The 17,971-nt window shown below is 40.0% G+C and overlaps 3 protein-coding genes across 10 annotated transcripts in view; 2 read left to right on the forward strand and 1 right to left on the reverse strand.

Annotated features, from left to right (window-relative positions):
• The window catches only part of vti1a (vesicle transport through interaction with t-SNAREs 1A), a 117,031-nt gene extending 116,453 nt beyond the window's left edge, over positions 1 to 578 (reverse strand). For all 4 annotated transcript variants that reach the window (XM_030754878.1, XM_030754879.1, XM_030754876.1 and 1 more), the window contains exon 1: positions 306 to 578. In XM_030754878.1, coding sequence (XP_030610738.1) covers positions 306 to 399 — 94 coding nt within the window. In that variant the 5' untranslated portion in view covers positions 400 to 578. The remainder of the gene's footprint in view (positions 1 to 305) is intronic.
• Positions 383 to 7,762, forward strand: zdhhc6 (zDHHC palmitoyltransferase 6). Of its 5 annotated transcripts, XM_030754872.1 has the most exons (12): positions 593 to 763; positions 1,554 to 1,621; positions 2,451 to 2,998; positions 3,126 to 3,217; positions 3,819 to 3,978; positions 4,086 to 4,244; positions 4,795 to 4,848; positions 5,182 to 5,349; positions 5,547 to 5,588; positions 6,242 to 6,390; positions 7,040 to 7,086; positions 7,172 to 7,762. In XM_030754872.1, exons 3-12 carry the CDS (start codon positions 2,732 to 2,734, stop codon positions 7,270 to 7,272), a joined length of 1,239 nt encoding a protein of 412 aa, XP_030610732.1. In that variant the 5' UTR covers positions 593 to 763; positions 1,554 to 1,621; positions 2,451 to 2,731; the 3' UTR covers positions 7,273 to 7,762. The 5 variants fall into 5 exon arrangements, with proteins under 5 accessions (XP_030610734.1, XP_030610732.1, XP_030610731.1 ...); XM_030754874.1 differs by lacking the exons at positions 593 to 763; positions 1,554 to 1,621 and adding an exon at positions 383 to 510; XM_030754871.1 differs by lacking the exon at positions 1,554 to 1,621 and having other exon boundaries at positions 668 to 763.
• Positions 7,763 to 9,123: 1,361 nt separating this feature from the next.
• coasy (CoA synthase) lies at positions 9,124 to 17,833 on the forward strand. Its single transcript, XM_030754250.1, has 10 exons — positions 9,124 to 9,309; positions 10,822 to 11,574; positions 11,675 to 11,889; positions 12,209 to 12,340; positions 13,280 to 13,469; positions 14,480 to 14,544; positions 14,646 to 14,730; positions 14,844 to 14,941; positions 15,208 to 15,354; positions 15,451 to 17,833. The coding sequence occupies exons 2-10, from the start codon at positions 10,890 to 10,892 to the stop codon at positions 15,508 to 15,510; spliced, it is 1,677 nt and encodes a 558-aa protein (XP_030610110.1). The 5' UTR covers positions 9,124 to 9,309; positions 10,822 to 10,889; the 3' UTR covers positions 15,511 to 17,833.
• The last annotated feature ends 138 nt before the right edge of the window (positions 17,834 to 17,971 follow it).

Consider the following 17,971-nt stretch of genomic DNA (forward strand, 5'->3'; position numbering starts at 1 on the left):
ATTCATCAAAGTGCCTTGAAGATTCTATTCTCTTCTGAACATCATAAATAGAGTTCATATGTTCTTTTAACACTATTTTCACACCGGCTATCAAAGACATACCAAGCTAAGAAGACAGCCACTAACACATGCTACGTTCCTTTTATATAACTAGAACTCTCTGTATAACTGCGTTTCACCACTAATGTGATCAATATTTTTTTCATGAAATCACACTAGGCTACTGCCGTTAGCTGCCTTCTCAGCTGAGACTGGAGCTAGCGAGCGAGATGAGCTCTCACAGCTAATAAATATAACTCTCTTACCTCCACTTAGTTTGGGAATTCGGCCAATTTTATTAGTTATTTCCGCTGTAATTGTTCCAAAGTCCTGCTCGTAGGTTTCAAAATCTGAAGACATTCTGACAGTCGAGTTTACAACAGGTAACTAGCTTTCTGGCTGACAGTTAGCTCAGAATAACAACAAGCCTCGAATGGAGCTTCTTCCTTGAGTTACAGCAGAATGTGCTCGGTAAGGAACTTGAGTTTGTTTTTATCTTTTCCGACACTGAAAAAGGTTTGGAAAGTAGGCAGAAAATGTTATTAATTGCAGCCCTAGCCTGAATATATGAATAAGTCTTATAGCTCGGTGCCGTTTCAGTAATAAACCACTTGGATTAAAATGTATCAACAAGCGGTCGAGGGTAATAGTTTCTGAGACACCATGAGGAAGGTTCCTCACTGTACACACGACAAATTTAAGAAAAAAATAAGGAAGTGAGCAGGTTGGTGATTTAAAGTGACAGCTTTTTGTCGCCATTTATTTAAAAAAAAACAAAAAACAAAGCATTTGTTATTTATTTCTTTTTTGTTTGCTCTTTGCGCCTCATGATAAGTCCCCAGCCTGATACGTTAGTAGTGTTTATGCTGGGAGCAGGCTAGCTAAATAACGATAACTGCTAACTGCTCTGCCCACGATGCTAAACGGAAACTGAATTTTTTAGCTAAAGCTATACATGTACCAACTGTCTAATTATATTTTAAAGCGTGGTTGTCTAACTTGTCTGACTTGCATAATAATAATGGGCAGAAGACTTGCATACAAGTGGTCGTTTCTTTTTTCTTAGTGAGAATTAGCTAGATTGGTAACACAAGCTAATTAGTCACTGGAGCAAATGCTGTGGCTCTGCTTAAGTGTGGTAACTTACACTAATACAAAGTCCAGCACGATTTACATTTGTGTAGTATGTATTATTGCGTTTACTGTTTGCTTTTAAATCATTAACGAAAAATGTTAGTTATAAATGTTCAGTATCTGCATTGTAATGCAGTGATAACTACCGAGGAGTAAAAAAAGAAAATAACGAATAACATAGATATGGCATAAATTGGGATACAGTGCCGTGAAAATTATTTTTGCATATTTGTCAAAATTACATGTTTCAGATCATCAGACATGTAATTGTGAGGGAATCAACATTTGGATTTAAGTCCAGACTTTGACTAGGCCACTCCAAAACCTTCATTTTGTTTTCTTTTGAGCCATTCAGAGGTGGACTTGCTGGTGTGTTTCAGATTATCGTCCTGCTGCAGATCCCAAATGTGCTTGAGCTTCAGGGCACATTGTCTTTCACGATTTTCTGGTAATTATGGCAACTCATTCAGATCCAGAAGCAGCACAGCAGCCCCAGACAATCACACTACCACCACCATGTTTGATTGTTGGTCTGAAGTTCTTTTTATGATATTTCATGTTAGCTTTATGCCACAAAATATTTTCCCAAACGTCTCGGGGATCATCAAGATGTTTTTTTGGCAAATGTGAGAGGAGCCTTTGTTTTGGTCAGCAGTGGTGTTCACTTTGGATCTCTCCCATAGATACCATTTTTCCTGGTCTCTTTCTTATTGTTAAATCATGAACACTTACTGATTTCCTGGATGACTAGTTGATACATTCCGTAATTTTGGTTGGCCGGCCACTCCTGGGAATGTTCACCACTGTTCCAAGTTTTCTCCATTTGTGGATAATGGCTCTCATTGTGAGTCCCAAAGTCTTAGAAAAGGCTTTCTAGCCCTTTCCAGACTGACAGTTATGAATGACTTTGTTTCTCATCTGTTCTTAAGTTTCATTATATCGTGGCATGTGTTTTGTTTTTTGAGATCTTCTATAGAGGTTCTGTTTAAGTGATTTTGTGATCCAACAGGTCTGGAAGTAATCAGGCCTGGGTTTGGTTAGTGAAATGGAACTCTGCTTTTAAAGAAATGTGAAAATTGTTCAATTATTTCAGAAAAGTCCTCTTACTGAGTCTGTATCCCCCCCCAAAAAAGGTCACTAGTTATCAGCTGTTGTTTGTAAACATAAAAATTGTAATGCAGCTGATGCATGTAATGACCAAAAAAAAATTAGCTTAATGTGACTGCTGTCAGTAATTCATATCACTGCTGATGTTTTAAAACTGCTCTCTCTTTCAGATGGGAAACTTGAGTCTTTCAGAAAGACCGTGTGATTCAGGGATTGACAGGAGAGGATGCTGCTCTCTGCCAGGACAAGAAATAGTGGGACACAGAAATCCCCAGTAGCTCAAGACCAGGCCAGCTCCTGGGTACTCAGAGAACGAGAAAAAATATGTGCATCGCCTGCACCGGTGACTTTGCGAGATAGCAGAGGAAAATACTAACACATTGAAGCTTGGTCAATACATTTTTGGAGTTTAGCAACCAAAATATTAGTACTAAACTAGCACTGAAAAAAAATGAACTTCCTGTCAACCTTTGTGACCTTTGAGAACCTCCATGAGGTTCGGAGATTGTGCCACTGGGGTCCAGTCATAGCCTTGTCTGTCATTGCTATATGCTCCACAATGGCAATTCTAGACTCCGTTATCTGGTACTGGCCTCTAGACACTACAGGGGGCAGTATTAACTTCATTATGCTAATCAACTGGACTGTCCTCATACTCTACAACTACTTCAATGCTATGTTCGTTGGACCTGGATACATTCCTCTTGGCTGGAAACCAGTAAGAAAATTATATATATATATTATATAATCTTTTTTTTTTTTTTTTTACAGGCATTAGGAAGCATGGCAGTATTTAAATATTGTAAATTTGTATCAGTTTTTGATGAGTATTTATGCTGAAACAGGAGAATCAGCAGGATACCCAGTACCTACAGTACTGCAGAGTGTGTCAAGGATACAAGGCCCCCAGGTCCCACCACTGTCGAAAGTGTAACAGGTATTTACATTTATTACCAAAAAAATACTAGGTTTTGCTCAGTGGTGTGAAATGCAGTGATTCTCCTGGCTCAGAATGGGTGACTGTACACACCAAATCTATGCCTATCCCCTTTATTTGTGACCATTACTAAATAGATTACATACAAATCTTGGAATTTAAGAGCATTTCCTGTGGAGTGTTCAGACACAATCAAAACTATGCACCTGTACAAAGTGCTGTGGGTGTGAATGAGAGGGGAATGCCTCTGTTGGTGCTGGCTAAAATGGCTTTGGGGAGTGCCAAAAAAGTTATTTATGTTGGAAAATCACTGACTCACTTGTAGCCAAAGAAAAGATCTCAGAAATGAGGCACTACAGCTTGATTGGCAGCACACCAAACTGCTGTTGTACAAGAAGATACAGTGTATGTGCGTGTTATTTCCACCCATGCAGTTATAACCCCATTAGAACGCTGCACACCTTACACCACATCATGAGTGATTATCTATTTATGTGAAATATCTCTGTTTTTGCAGTTTTATGGTGATTGGAAAATGAGCTTTGACCCTCAGATTATCATTTTATGCCCTGTTACTCCTCCTCTGCCTCCAAACCCTCAGGTGCGTGATGAAAATGGACCACCACTGCCCTTGGATAAACAACTGCTGCGGCCATGTGAACCATGCCTACTTCACCAGCTTCCTGCTCCTGGCTCCACTGGGTTGCTCACATGCTGCCATTATCTTCATCATGACCATGTACACACAGCTGTATGAGAGGGTGAGCAACCTTAGCTTCCCACACCGTGCTTTTGATGGCCTGTTATCACCGTTCTAGGTTGAGCCCTCACCAGGCTTTTAAAGCTGTTTTCTCTTTCCTCACTGCAGATATCATTCGGCTGGAGTACTGTAAGGATTGACATGAGTGCTGTGCGTCAATTTCAGCCCCTCATGCCCTTTAGTGTGCCTGCCTTTGCTGCTACACTTTTTGCCTTAGGTTTGGCACTTGGCACTACTATTGCCGTTGGTATGCTTTTTGTTATACAGGTAGGTTTTTCCAAAGTTGTGCAAACTTCACAAGTTTTTGACTATGAAAAGAGACATATGTCTAATTATTTTACTCATAATCTTACAAAGCCACATTACATCTTGCAAGCTGTGTTTTCATTTCAAGACAAGAGCAGTTTGGGAAACATCTGGTGAAAATCTGACCAGAGAGTATATTGTAGAGTGTGTAGGTGTACCAGGTGTAAAACTGTGTCATGGTTCTACAAGTGCATGGATCCATACTCCTACTTATTTATTTGCAAACAGTGTAACAACACAATACACATACAACATAATATAACAAAAGAAAGACACAAAACATAGCAGTCATGGAGTCAGACAAAAAAAAAAAAAAAAAGATAAACTGAAAAGCTGGAATAACTATCAGGCCAGAAAAAGTGAAGCCAAAATCAATTTTCAAGTTTAAAGTTTGAACATGTGTGGTATATATCCAGCAGTAGTCAATAATCCAATAACACAACTCTTTATTTAAGGAAATAGAGGCAGAGTGATTGCTGACTCTGATAATGAAATAGCCTGTCCTTTGCAGATGAAAGTCATCCTTCGAAATAAGACCTCAATCGAGTCCTGGATAGAGGAAAAGGTCAGAATGTCTCTGCTTGATTTCCCATGACTTTGATTCATGATAACATTTTGTGATATCAGTGTATCTTAAGCAGATTGAGACTTTTTTTCTTGATTCACAAGCAGTAATCGTGGATGTTAATGTGCTTTTTCACTCACACAGTACTCAGGGATTTAAAATGAAAAATTTGTAACATTTGATCGTTGCAGGACTTTATATTTAAAATATCACTTTTATGAGCACTGCACATATGTTATAGGACCCTCTGACAGTACAGTATGGTGTGCTGATTACAGAAACAAAGTGCATTCTCATGGTTAAGTAGTACCATTTCTTGTCTTTTTCTAATAGGCCAAAGACAGAATACAGCACTACCAAACAGGGGAGGAGTTTATCTTCCCTTATGACCTCGGCGGCCGCTGGCTGAATTTCAAGCAAGTCTTCACGTGGTCAGGGACACCCAAGGGCGACGGCATTGTCTGGCCAGTCCATCCCAAGTGTCACCAGCACACCTTAACTGTAGGTTGAATTGAGTAATGCAGGCATTGCTGATTTAGTTTGGCTTTTTACTGTTCTGTCTGTCTTTTTATTTGTAGAAGATGTTAAAATCCCATAAGTACAATGATTGCTCACACCCATAAGACATTTGTTATAATACATAAAAGTGAAATCTATAAATAATGGTGTTTCTTTAACTGTTATTCCTCCTGACACAGATTGAGCAACTGAAACAGAAAGCTGATAAGCGAGTGAGAAGTGTAAGTACCTGCCAGAGCCATAATGTGTCCATATTGGAGTTATTACAGTCTTTTTATTTTTATTTAGTTTTTACTTTTTGTTTTTAATTCAGCTTCATTTCAGATAGTTTCCAGAGTGGATTTGCTCATTTCAGTTCAGGTTTTTATTGTTTGAATTTTTTTTATTTTTAATTTAGTTTTTATTAGTTTCATTTTTTTTTTTTTTTATTAGTTTATTAGTCTTTTTTAGTATTGTTGCAGGGCGGGCATATGCCAGAGTCTCAATAAACGTGTCCATTAAAGTCTCTTCAGTCAAGTTGTGATTTTCATGTCAGGAAACTGTTCTTATACATCTGAGCTTGTAACAGTGTGTTACATTCCCCTGGAAAATCCAGGAGATGTGGGAAAGTAGCAAAAAAAGTGTTCAGGTAATAAAAGTAGACATGGAGGGAAAAATGGTCAAAGTAAAGGTTTTAATAATAATTTAACTGAAAGAGGTGGACAAGCTGCTTTCACTCTCAAAAGAAAAGAGACATAATAAAGCCCAGAAGTTGGTCACCAAACAAAAGAGTAAGTTAAAAAGGCTAAATCACTGAAATACGCCCTCCTCTCCACAGAACAGGTATGAATTTCAGAGCAGTAGAATAATCAGATGTCTTATTTGCCTTGACCAGCAGGTCCAGTACCGAGCAGTAGAGGATTATAATGGAGCTTGCTGCCCTCTCAACAAGGGTCTCCAAACCTTTTTTAGAACCCCCTGCACCGAGGAGCCCAGGATCCCTCTCAGTAAGGGGGATACCATCCTGGCTACTCGTGGTACCAAGTAAGTTTGTCTGCACAGATCTCCTGTTTTCTGTTTGTTGTTTGCTTTTGAGTCTGGTTAGGCAGCAGTCTGATTCACTTGTCATAACTTCTGCATCCATGAGTCTGTTATGGTCAGCTTGGGTCTGAGTGACAGACCTGTCAGTTCAGTCATAAACAGACCACCTGATTTACATCACTCAGACTCAAGTGGACCCCAGCAGATTTGCAGATACAGAAATTAGCTGCCTAGACTCAAAACTTCCTCCAGCGTTTGAACTGAAGACATCCAGGAAGGACTAGAACCTTTCCTAAACACTCAAAGCACGCCACCATTATACGCTGGGTGCATCAGGCCTGTCTGGCATCCTGTCTAGCTTCGTGACCAATTCATGTCCAGATGGCGATCCTCTAACAGTGTCTAAAGTGTCACATAAGACATATATAGTTGCTAATTTTATAATACAACCAAGGGCCTTTGGGAACCAAGTCTGTCTTGGCTCTTACTCTGGCAGTTATGTTAAAACATTACCTAAATGAACTGAAAAATTTTTTGCCCTGAAAATTACACTTCTACCACCATTTTTATCGTTGCAGAATTTTTTTACACATATTGTAATGCGGGATTCAGATTAGGAGTAATGTTCTGAAACTGTATTTTTTCTCTTTAGATGGTGGATGTACGGAGACAAAGTTCTGAATGAGGAGCAGCTGCGAGGTAAGATGAAATTCTTGTCTTGATGATATTTTAAATTCAGTGTAACAAATGTGTAACTTTCTGTTTCTTCTGTTTTGAATTGAAGCTGGAGAGCGTGTGAGAGGATGGTTTCCGAGGCGATGCGTGGAGAAGTGCCATTATGACACAGCCGCGAGTGACACCACCGGTGATAAAAAAGTCAATTAATACATGTCAACGGGCTTTATGTAGAGACGTGGAGTTAAACTGAGCAGAGCGCGTCTGTCCACGTTTATAAACCTCCACTGAAGATGTCATGCCCGATGCTGCAGGTTTACCGTCACAAATTTCAAAGTTTAAATTTCTTGCACATTTCAGTGCCAACTTATATTTGTAAGGCAACATATAGTAGTTCTTTGAGTCTTGCTGAGCACTTTTGTCTTGTAGAGAACTGCAGTCATTTGAAAAACTGGTCCCGTGGGTTCAGTTTGATTCCTCTGACCAAAAATCTAACTCAACAACCGTCTTAATGTTCTAGAGTTGCCACCAGACTGTGGTGTAACTTTGTTATGACTACACTTTTTACTTGAACCTGTTGTTTTTAATTTGTGTTGGGATTGTTTCTTTTTTTTTTTGCTACTTATGCAAAGCCTCTGCCCAACAAACTTGAGGGCATCATCATGCAACTCTTTCTACCGTATGGAGATAACACTTCATTTCCCCTTTTTTTTTTTTTTTTTTTTTTAAATAATTTTTTTATATATATAAATTGTTGGCCTCAAAATATAATTTGAAAAATAAAAAAAAATTCTTCCCCAAGAGTGTTTGCCTCATTCTTTATAATTGCCATAAAGTTTCTTGTTTACTAATTTTTCAGATGTCCTGGGATTGTAATAAAATGGTACATTTACATTTGATAAAATGTTTAGTGCCCCACATATTGATAATTTCCATTTTAATATTAAATTTAATTTAATTTATAATGACTCATGTTGATTTAAGTTAAACTAAAGAATGACAAATCAGTCCTGTACAGGTGGCACACAAGTGCGAAGGGACACTTCATTGTCAGGCACATTTCAGTCTGAATATTTGTATTCTTGTTTCCGTATTTATTTAATCTTGTTTATTTTGCATTTATGCCAGTGGTCACCTCAATTATATTAATTGCATCACATATCTGACTGTCACTTTAACTAGTCTTTATATATTATGTATAGCTTACTGATGCATGCAGATCCCAAAGTTAAGTAAAAGTACCAATACCAAAGTTTAAAAACATTTCATTATACACAATAGGAGCTACTTCAGTTATAGTAATACCTTAGTATTATTAACTAACTTAAGGTACTAAAAGTACTTCTGTTACAGTAAAATTGCAGGTGGCCAATTTACTAATATATTTGGGGGTTTTTTTAATGTTACATCAGAAGAATTTAAAGAAAACATTTTACTGTTCGATCTATGAACCCAAGGGTTTATTTAATGTGTAATTAATTAACAGTCAATACATACATATAAAAAATACAGTCACACATACAAACCCAATTCCAAAAAAGCTGAGTGTAATGATTTGCAAATCTTTTAATGATTTGCATAATCTTGACCTTTATCTCTTAAAGATCTCAGCAGATATTATTGTAGAGCCAGTCACTCAGTTTTTTAACCTGAGTCTTCAGTCTGGCTCCATACCAAATTTACGAAAAGGTGCCTATGCTCACGCGTTATTTAAAGGTGGAGATCCATGCATTATTGTGAGTATTTGAATTTAAAATAGAAAAAAACAAACAATGAATTATTAACAGTATTTTTTTCCTGAGTAAGATAAATTGTTTGGTGAGCTTGACCTTAGTCTTAGACCCTTGATCTTGACCTATGCTCCTTTGCCCCTAAGGAATGTTTTGACAAAGTCTGTGTAGACAGACAGACAGACAGACAGACAGACAGACAGACAGATAGATAGATAGATAGATAGATAGATAGATAGTTTTTTTATTTTTTCTGATTACAGTCTGTCACTTGACCGCGACTCCTCAACCAATCACAGTGCACATGAAATGTCACGTGATTACACAACCCGGTTCACGTGCGAGTGACTTCCACTAGTAGATTCTTAGCTATTTGTACAGGGGCTGAACAGGATAAGACCGTTTCTCGCTTAAAAGTCCCAGAGAAACGAGCTGTCCAGTGAATATGTGCGCGGCTGCACGTCGGTACGGCCCGACTCTGACGCTCTTCACGACGCTTTAGAGCGGCTCCGCGCAGGTAAGCTGCTGGTTAGGCTTTTGGTGCGGTGCCTGTCTCCCAGGCTGTCAGTTGAGTTTTGCACTTCCTTTTTGTACAGGCCTTATCAAACGTTGTCTGAAACTGCATACAGAGTATTGAGACATTCTCGGGTCTTGAGGAGCATCGTTGCCGTTGCTAATGTCGTGAAATCGTAGCGATTTTCAGTTTGCGCCTGCGTTTTGAATCACTTTGAATGTGCTTTTTGCTGGAAGTGCGGCTGCACTTAGCTGCTAGCTTCGAGTACCCACATAAGTTAATAAAGACATTTACCATGGTGAGCTAGGTGCAGTAAGTCAGAGTGGCTTAACACGGATCAACTTTAAGTTTGTTAGGAACTATTCACCCACGGTGTGCCTTGTGTGATTGGTCACTTTCAGGAAGTGGTTCAGGGTCTGTCCAGCCATGTTGCTCGTGGGTGTGATGATCACAAGCTGGTGTTTGCCAGTTCTTATGACCCAGATGGTCTTCTTGCACAGACACAATGTCACAGTGTTCATTTGTTACAGAATAACCAGTGAGAAGCAGCCTCAGCTGAAGGAAGAGTTTTTAACTAATGCCTCACTTGTCAGACCTCGTGAATCATTCCATTTTTGCAACTCAGTGCATCAGGTAAACATAACAGAAGACACAGAATGGGCGTTGTTAGTGTTATCAGTAATTGAAACATTACCAGTTACCACTGTGGAGTATATCAGTAACTGCAAACAATCATTAACATGCTCATAGCAACAACAAATAGGACAAAAAAATTGTGGTCAGAGTGCTAAAAAGGTCAAATTCAGCTTAGTTACAGAATAATTACTCATATAGTGATTAGAGGTGTCATTATATCAGCTGATCCAGCTGAATGATTGTGGCTATGGTGAACGCCTAAATGGACCACCCTCTGCTCTGCACCACTTACTGGACAGATAAACATAATCCACAAGAACGGATAAAGGAAGACAGTGCTCTCTCTGTTAATGGTTTGCACCAGTGTTTAAAACAGCAGTTGGGCAGATACTGATGTTTCTGTTTGTTTTGTTTTTGTTCATTTCTATCACCTTAATTACTTGGAGAGGAAAGAAATCTATATTTGAAGTGACTGAGCTGTTTTCAAGTCTGACCTTTCTGCTGCGCTCTTTTTGTTTTTTTAAAAAAACTGTTATAGTGTAGTGGTTTACACATTTGCCTAACAAGCAAAAGATTCCTTGTTTGATCCCAGGAGGAGATACAAATACCTTTGGGATTGCATCAGGAAGGGCAAATCAAGTATTTGGAGCTACCCACTCTGGCCACTCCTTATGAGATGGGAACAGCTGAAACTACCAACAAAGATAATAAGTGTGTCAAAATAGATAAACATCAGCCACTGCTATCAATAAAAATTCTATTTGCTGATAGGGAAACACGGTTGGCTGACTGAGCAGCTTGAATGTTTGTTGTAATATGGTAGCAGTTTCACTTTGCAGTCTCAGATGCTGATGTTCTATCTCTTTCCATCCCTTCCAGTGTTCAGCCACCCCTGTTGCAGTAATCTTCCCCAAGGACTTTGACTCTCTGTGACATCAGCAAGGAACATGTCCATGTTCAGCACGGGCATCCTTGTGCTGACGTCTCCTCTCCACACCCTTCCCTTACGCATCGCTCCAGTGCTCAGCTCAGCTGCTCAGCTCGTCAAGCGCACACTCTACGTCCACCTCCATCCCGGGTTGAATCTGGGAAGTGGGACCCAGCCTCGGCCAGTTTTCATTCCACCAGTAGTGGACGTGTCTAATCTCATTACACGCCTGTACAGTAATGCAGCCGATGTGTGCGGGCACCTGGATGTTTGTGTTTTGCTGACTAATGTTTGCGCTCAGTCAGCTGCATACAGCGGATCCACGACTCCAAACTGCCCCTTTCCCACGCCACAGGCTCTGTCTCATTCACCAGAGGTGGTGCTAACAGACTTCGCTCTTCAGGACCCCGGTCAGTCCCATCAAGTCACGCAGTGTCTGCAGAGCTACGCTGGCCGCTGCTATGTCTGTAGGCCTGGCATACCTTCAGTGCTGCTTCACCCACAGCTAATGAAATTGCAGGAGGAGGAGGATGTTCTGGAAGCTCAACAAGAAAAGGCAGAGCTACTGGAGACTTACAATGATGTGGTGGTAGGCGGGACATTTGATCGACTCCATGGGGCCCACAAGACTCTGCTCAGTATCTCTTGCCTGTTGGCCAATAGACGGTTCCTCATTGGTGTGTGTGACCAAGCAATGCTTAAAAGTGAGTCCTTCAGTTTTGTTATCCACATTTATATATGCATTAATGTAATATTTCTGAGATTAATGTCTCATGTTTAACATGCTTTCCCTCCTGCTTTCAGAGAAAGTGCTAAAGGAGTTGATCGAGCCCTATTCTGCACGGGTCCAGAGACTACAGGAGTTCTTACAAGATGTCAAGCCCTCCGTGCAGGTGGAGATTGTGCCTCTCGATGACCCCTTTGGAGCGTCTATAGTTGACCCCCTGCTGGAGTGCATTGTGGTCAGCGAGGAGACTAGAAAGGGTGGGGAGGCTGTAAACAAGAAACGCATTGAGAATGTAAGTAAGGAAATTCTGATGTAACCTGATCATTTATTATGGTGGTTTTTCATGTTTGTATTGCATATGTAGTTTCTCTATAGTCACTACACAACTCAGCTCTTCTAAATTCAGCTGAAAATAAGACAGTCTATATTAAGGGCTGCTGGAATTCACTTGCTTGCTTTTTCTGAAAGAGAACAGAACGGTTTGCTTTGTGAGCAAAAGCATTTCTGCTGCACAATTCAGTCTCTGGAGTGCAGAGGTACTTCATGGTCCTGATACAACATGGGTACTCAGCATATGTTTGATATTTTGTTCTCTCTGCTTTCGAAACCAGGGTCTTCGAGCTCTTGTCCTTCATGAGATCCAGTTGCTTAAGGATGCCCACCACACAGAGATAGAGGAAGAGAAGATCAGCTCCTCGAGTCTGCGTGCTCGTCTGCTGGGCACCCTGCTTACACCACCTAAAGTAGGCTTGTTAGGAGTGTGTATTTTTAGTATTTATGTGCAGTAACAACAGCATCCCCAAATACGTACTGAGGAAACTTCATTATAAGTGAAGGACCATTTAGCTGCAATTATATTTAAATTATTTCCCATCATTATACTTGATTTTATTTAGTTCCAAACTAGGGCATTAATGGGGCCATGCTCCCATCAAAGGTGCATCATGCTCATGCAACAGAAGTGCACTCCTATAAAAGAATATCTCATAACCTTTTATTGACTTAGTGAACAAAAGGCACTAGAACTTAACAAAGCCCATCAGTGTTAGTTGAGTTCATTCCTGTTTGATGAAGTTCCCTTTAAAGACGTTCAGCCTTCAGTCACGGCTAGTAATAATTGTCAGAAGGTGCCCTGAAGTGCTTTTTTTTTTTTTTTTTTTAAATCACTCACAGGAGCAGAAACATTAAACCCGACTGGCTGTTTTCTCACAGCATTGAGATGGTGAAGCACAGTGTGACAGTAAACCTCTTAAATCTGCCTTTGGATTGTTGCATTTTTAACTGTTGTAACAGAAACTGCCTTATACCAGGAAAACATGTAGCTAATGCACAAAGTACATTTTTAAGGTGCTTTGCAGGTATCATAAATGTTTTTATATTGAGAGTGATGTGTTCTTTGCTCAGCTCACATTTACAGGCAGCTAGAAAGGTGCAGTCAAACACACTGTGTTCAGGAAATCGTATCAAAAAGCTAAAAAATGAGCATGAATGAGTACACTTAGTTAGCTTTGTTTGTTTCAGGTATTCAGTTTTTTTGTTTTAGTAGTGAGAGTATGCTTACACAGGGCTGACTTGTCTTAGGAGCTGTTTGTCACATCACTAAAAGTTTTTTTTTTTTTTTTTTTTCCTCATGTTATTTGCATATCCTGAAACATTTTTATCTCCTGTTTCTTCTGTGCTAGGACAACTCCCACCTCCCTCCCCTTCCATATGTGATTGGTCTGACAGGGGGCAGCGGCAGTGGAAAGAGCTCCATCGCTAAGCAGCTGGAGGCTCTTGGTGCAGTTCGGATTGACTGTGACAAACTGGGCCATGAGGTGTACCAGCCTGATACAGCAGCCTATCACAGAGTGGTGGAGAAATTTGGGTCAGGTGGGGACTCTTTAACTTGAGGGCATCTTATTGAAAGGCTCAGACTGCAGGAGTTGTGTTACTTCCCTCACAGTCGGTCTGTTCTTAATGGAAAAATAGGATGATGGAATTTAATGATTTCTCATTCATTTCACTGATTGCCGTAATGAGCACACTGTAGTAAGTAAAGGTCATAGTCATGATGTCTCAGATGTCACTGATTTGAATTTGATGAAAATTGACTTCTGATTTTATTTATTTATTTTTGGGTTGCTCCAGTGACTACTGATGAGCCCTCTGTCACTATCACTTAAATGGGCATTATGCTACGTATGGGAGACAGGGAACATACATTATACATATGCTATCTAATCAGTCACATAGCAGCAACTTATTCAATTTAGGCATGTAGACATGATCAAGACGACCTGTTGAAAGTCAAGCTGAGCATCAGAATGGGGACAAAAGGTGATTTAAGTGACCTTGAATGTGGCATGGTTGCCAGTGCCAGACGGGCTGGTTTGAGTGTTGACTGCTTGTTACATGTTGAAGAGCATCTCTGAACACACACATGTCAAACCTTGAAGCGGCTGGACTATAGCAGCAAAATACCCCTCCTGTCAGCTAAGAAGAGGAAACTGAGGCTACAGTTCACACAGACTCAACAAATAGAAAATTGCAAGAACATCGCTGTGTCTGATGGGACCTGATATAATTAAGGACTGTTGTATATAAACCCTATTCTGAGTGGTTTGCAATATTTTTAAAAAATTTAAGTTGGAATCCTATTATGGTCACATTTGATTTTGTTGGTTGATGGACTTTGACATTTGTTTAAAGAAATGAAACTCATTGGTCAGTGAGTTGTGTTAGAAATGATGCACCAGGCACAAATTGGGCGGCCTAATGTTTAACAACAGAAGCTGTAGGTTTGCCAGCTGGGTAGTTTGATAATTCATGTTTTCCTGTAAATGTTATCGTGTATGTTGTGTAAAACTGTGCAATGATGAGTTTCTTTTTGCCACTTTTAGATGTTCTGAACGATGATAAAACCATCAACAGACGTGCATTAGGAAGGAAAGTCTTTGGAAACCAGGTAATGTGGATTCCGTTGATGATAATTCACCACGTTCCAGCGTCGCAAAGGATGTGTCAGAGCTCTCTATGAAACTTACCAGAGATGTTGTTTCCATACAGGAGCAGTTAAAAGCCCTGACAGACATTGTGTGGCCTGAGATTGCACTTCTAGTAAAAAAGAAAATCAACCAAGCCAGAGATGAAGGTACAGTTTGGAACAGACTAGCAATAATAGAGACTGTTTGTGAAACTCAGTAAATGGTTGAAATCTGCTGTGTTCTAGTTTCGAATATTAATGTGATGCTTTGCTCTTTGCAGATAAGCAGGTTTGCGTGGTGGATGCAGCAGTTCTTCTGGAGGCCAGCTGGCAAAACTTGGTCCACGAGGTCTGGGTCACCATCATCCCTGAGGAGGAGGTAATGAGATTGTCCTGCGAGGGGTGGATGCCACGTAATGTTTAGTTTTCTTTCCAGTTTGTCATCACAGTTACATCCCTTTTTTTTCTGCAAAAATATAAGCCAAATTTTAAATGTATATAAAAATGTTAATTGTGTAAGGCTTGTTTAAAGAAAAATTGACATACTTCTATTACTTGTTTTTTTTCATATATCCACTGGGGGGCGCCAGATTTGTACAATTTAAAAACTCTACCTCCCTCCTCTTGACTCCCATCCTTTTTCAGGCGGTGTCGAGGATAACAGAGCGGGATGGGGTGACCACAGAAGATGCCCTTCGCAGGCTGCAGAGCCAGTGGTCCAACAGCAAACAAGTAGAGCATGCTAATGTAGTGCTCAGCACGCTCTGGGAACCAGAGGTCACTCAGAAGCAGGTTAAACACAGCTTATGCCAACAGCATAGAGTCCACATGACTGCATTGCATGAAAACTAATTTTGTACTAATTTTGCTCCTTTTTTCATTCAACAGGTACTGAAAGCTTGGAATCTTCTTCAGAAGAGAATTCAACAGAAGCAGGAAGGACAGTAGGAGGATTTTTGGGTCACTACATTGTATCAGCTGTGACTTTGCAAGCATGTGCCAAGCCAGGGACATGTGTGGACAAATGGTCCATGTAAGGAAATGCTGCCTTAGAAAGGAGTGAGGGTGGTCACTGGGAACACCCAAGAAGCTCCCTCACTTCTCTAAGACTCAGTGCCTAATTGACTATCCACAGGTTTTTAAATTCTAGTTTTATTTCAGTGAATTCCTGTTTGGGATTATTATTGATTATTGTTAACTGTTGGCCTCTTCTGACTGAATGGCATGTTTTTAAAAGAATACTGTTACCTGACTGATATACCCACTGCAATCTTACATTAGCAAATTCACCTTGTCCGCAGACATGTCAGAGGATTTGTCCTCTCTTTACTTTTTAAAAATTTTTTTTTTTTTTTTTTTTTTAAGAGAAGGATGTAACATAAGGGGAAATGAGTTCATGTTAAATACTGTGTAACTGTTTTCTCTGATAATACAGTTAAATGATTCATCTTTGCGGTTTGGGGTGTTAGAAAGTATTTTAGGAAATTTGTGTCATAATCCGATGAGTAATTCATTGTATTTAGTGAAATAAATGCATTGAGGACTGTAAACATTTCTAGTCATATAAACTGAATGGATCAGTCTGATCACTAATAAAGGAGAACACCTGAAATGCATACTGAGGTAAATTAGGATTAGACGTCTGGACTCAGTGTGGGAAGCAAGGTTATGGAAGCTTGTTTCTGCCATTGAAATTTAAAAAATGCCATCCATAAGTCAGAGTTTTGGATTATTAGCTCAAAATTTCATCTTAGTAACTTAAAATTGAGAAAATAATGATCCATCTACCCATTTTCTTCTGCTTATGCTATTCATACAGTAAGTAAAAATTGACGCACCAACCATTGACTTATGGGTGGTTTTAAAAAAAAAAAAAAAAAAAAAGTTTTCAATGGTGGAAACAAGCAATGCACTCAGTGTAGATGGTACACAAAATAGATGATTCCTTCAAATTGGAATTCAAATACAATGTATCTGAACATTTTCCAAGTGCATTCCAAGAAAATCCACTCCTTTTTTGTCTTAGTCAGTTGCTACATGCCAGTTTCACTGAGAAGAGTTGAACAGCTAAAAATACCTTGTTTAAAAATTGTGGCTCACTGGAGACTTTTTTTAATTTTAGTAAAAGACCACAGTTGTAAATCAGTGATTACATAACAAAAACTAAATACTATGCTGTTTTAGCCACTACTACTACAAGGCTTGTTCTGTGATGTCAAAATCCACTGTTTTGCCAAAAGTATTCGCTCGTCTGCCTTCGCACTTATATGAACTTCAATGACATCCCATTCTTAATCCATAGGGTTTAATATGTTGTCAGTCCACCCTTTGCACCTATAACGGTTTCAACTCTTCTGGGAAGGCTTTCCACAAGGTTTAGGAGTGTGTTTATGGGAATTTTTGACCATTCTTCCAGAAGCACATTTATGAGGTAAGACAATGGTGTTGGACAAGAAGACCTGGCGCACAGTCTCCGCTCTAATTCATCCTCCACACCAAACTCTCTTATCCATGTCTTTATGGACCTGCTTTGTGCACTGTTGCGCATTCATGTTGGAACAGGAAGGGGCCATCCCCAAATGTTCCCTCAAAGTTGGGAGCATGAAATTGTCCAAAACCTCTTGGTATGCTGAAGCATTAAGAGTTCCTTTCACTGGAACTAAGGGGCCGAGCCCGACTCCTTAAAAAAAACACTCCCACCCCATAATCTCCCCTCTACCAAACTTTACACTTGGCACAATGTAGTCAGACAAGTACCGTTCTCCTGGCAACCACCAAACCCAGACTCATCCATCGGATTGCCAGATAGAGAGGCGCAATTCTTCACTCCAGAGATGACATCTTCAATGCTCTAGAGTTCAGTGGCGATGTGCTTTACACCACTGCATCCAACACTTTGCATTGCACCTGGTGATGTAAGGCTTGGATGCTGCTGCTCAGTTATGGAACCCCATTCCATGAAGCTCTCTACACACTGTCCTTGAGCTAATCTGAAGGCCACATGAAATTTGGAGGTCTGTAGCAATTGACAAAGTTGGCAACATCGGCGCACTACGCACCTCAGCATCCACTGACCCCGCTCTGTGATTTCACGTGGCCTACCACTTCACGGCTAAGTTGCTGTCATTCCCAACTGCTTTCAGTCTGTTATACCACCACTAACAGCTGACTGTGGAATATTTAGTAGTGAGGAAATTTCACGACTGGACTTGTTGCACAGGTGGCATCCTAACACTGTACCACGCTGGAATTTGCTGAGCTCCTGAGAGCAACCCATTTATTCAAAAATGTTTGTAGAAGCAGTCTGTATGCCTAGGTGCTTGGTTTTATACACCTGTGGCCATGGAAGTGATTGGAATACCTGAATTCAATTATTTGGATGGGTGAGTGAATACCTTTGGCAATATAG

Source organism: Archocentrus centrarchus, chromosome 19 (genome assembly GCF_007364275.1).
Source record: "Archocentrus centrarchus isolate MPI-CPG fArcCen1 chromosome 19, fArcCen1, whole genome shotgun sequence".
Lineage (NCBI taxonomy): Eukaryota > Metazoa > Chordata > Actinopteri > Cichliformes > Cichlidae > Archocentrus > Archocentrus centrarchus.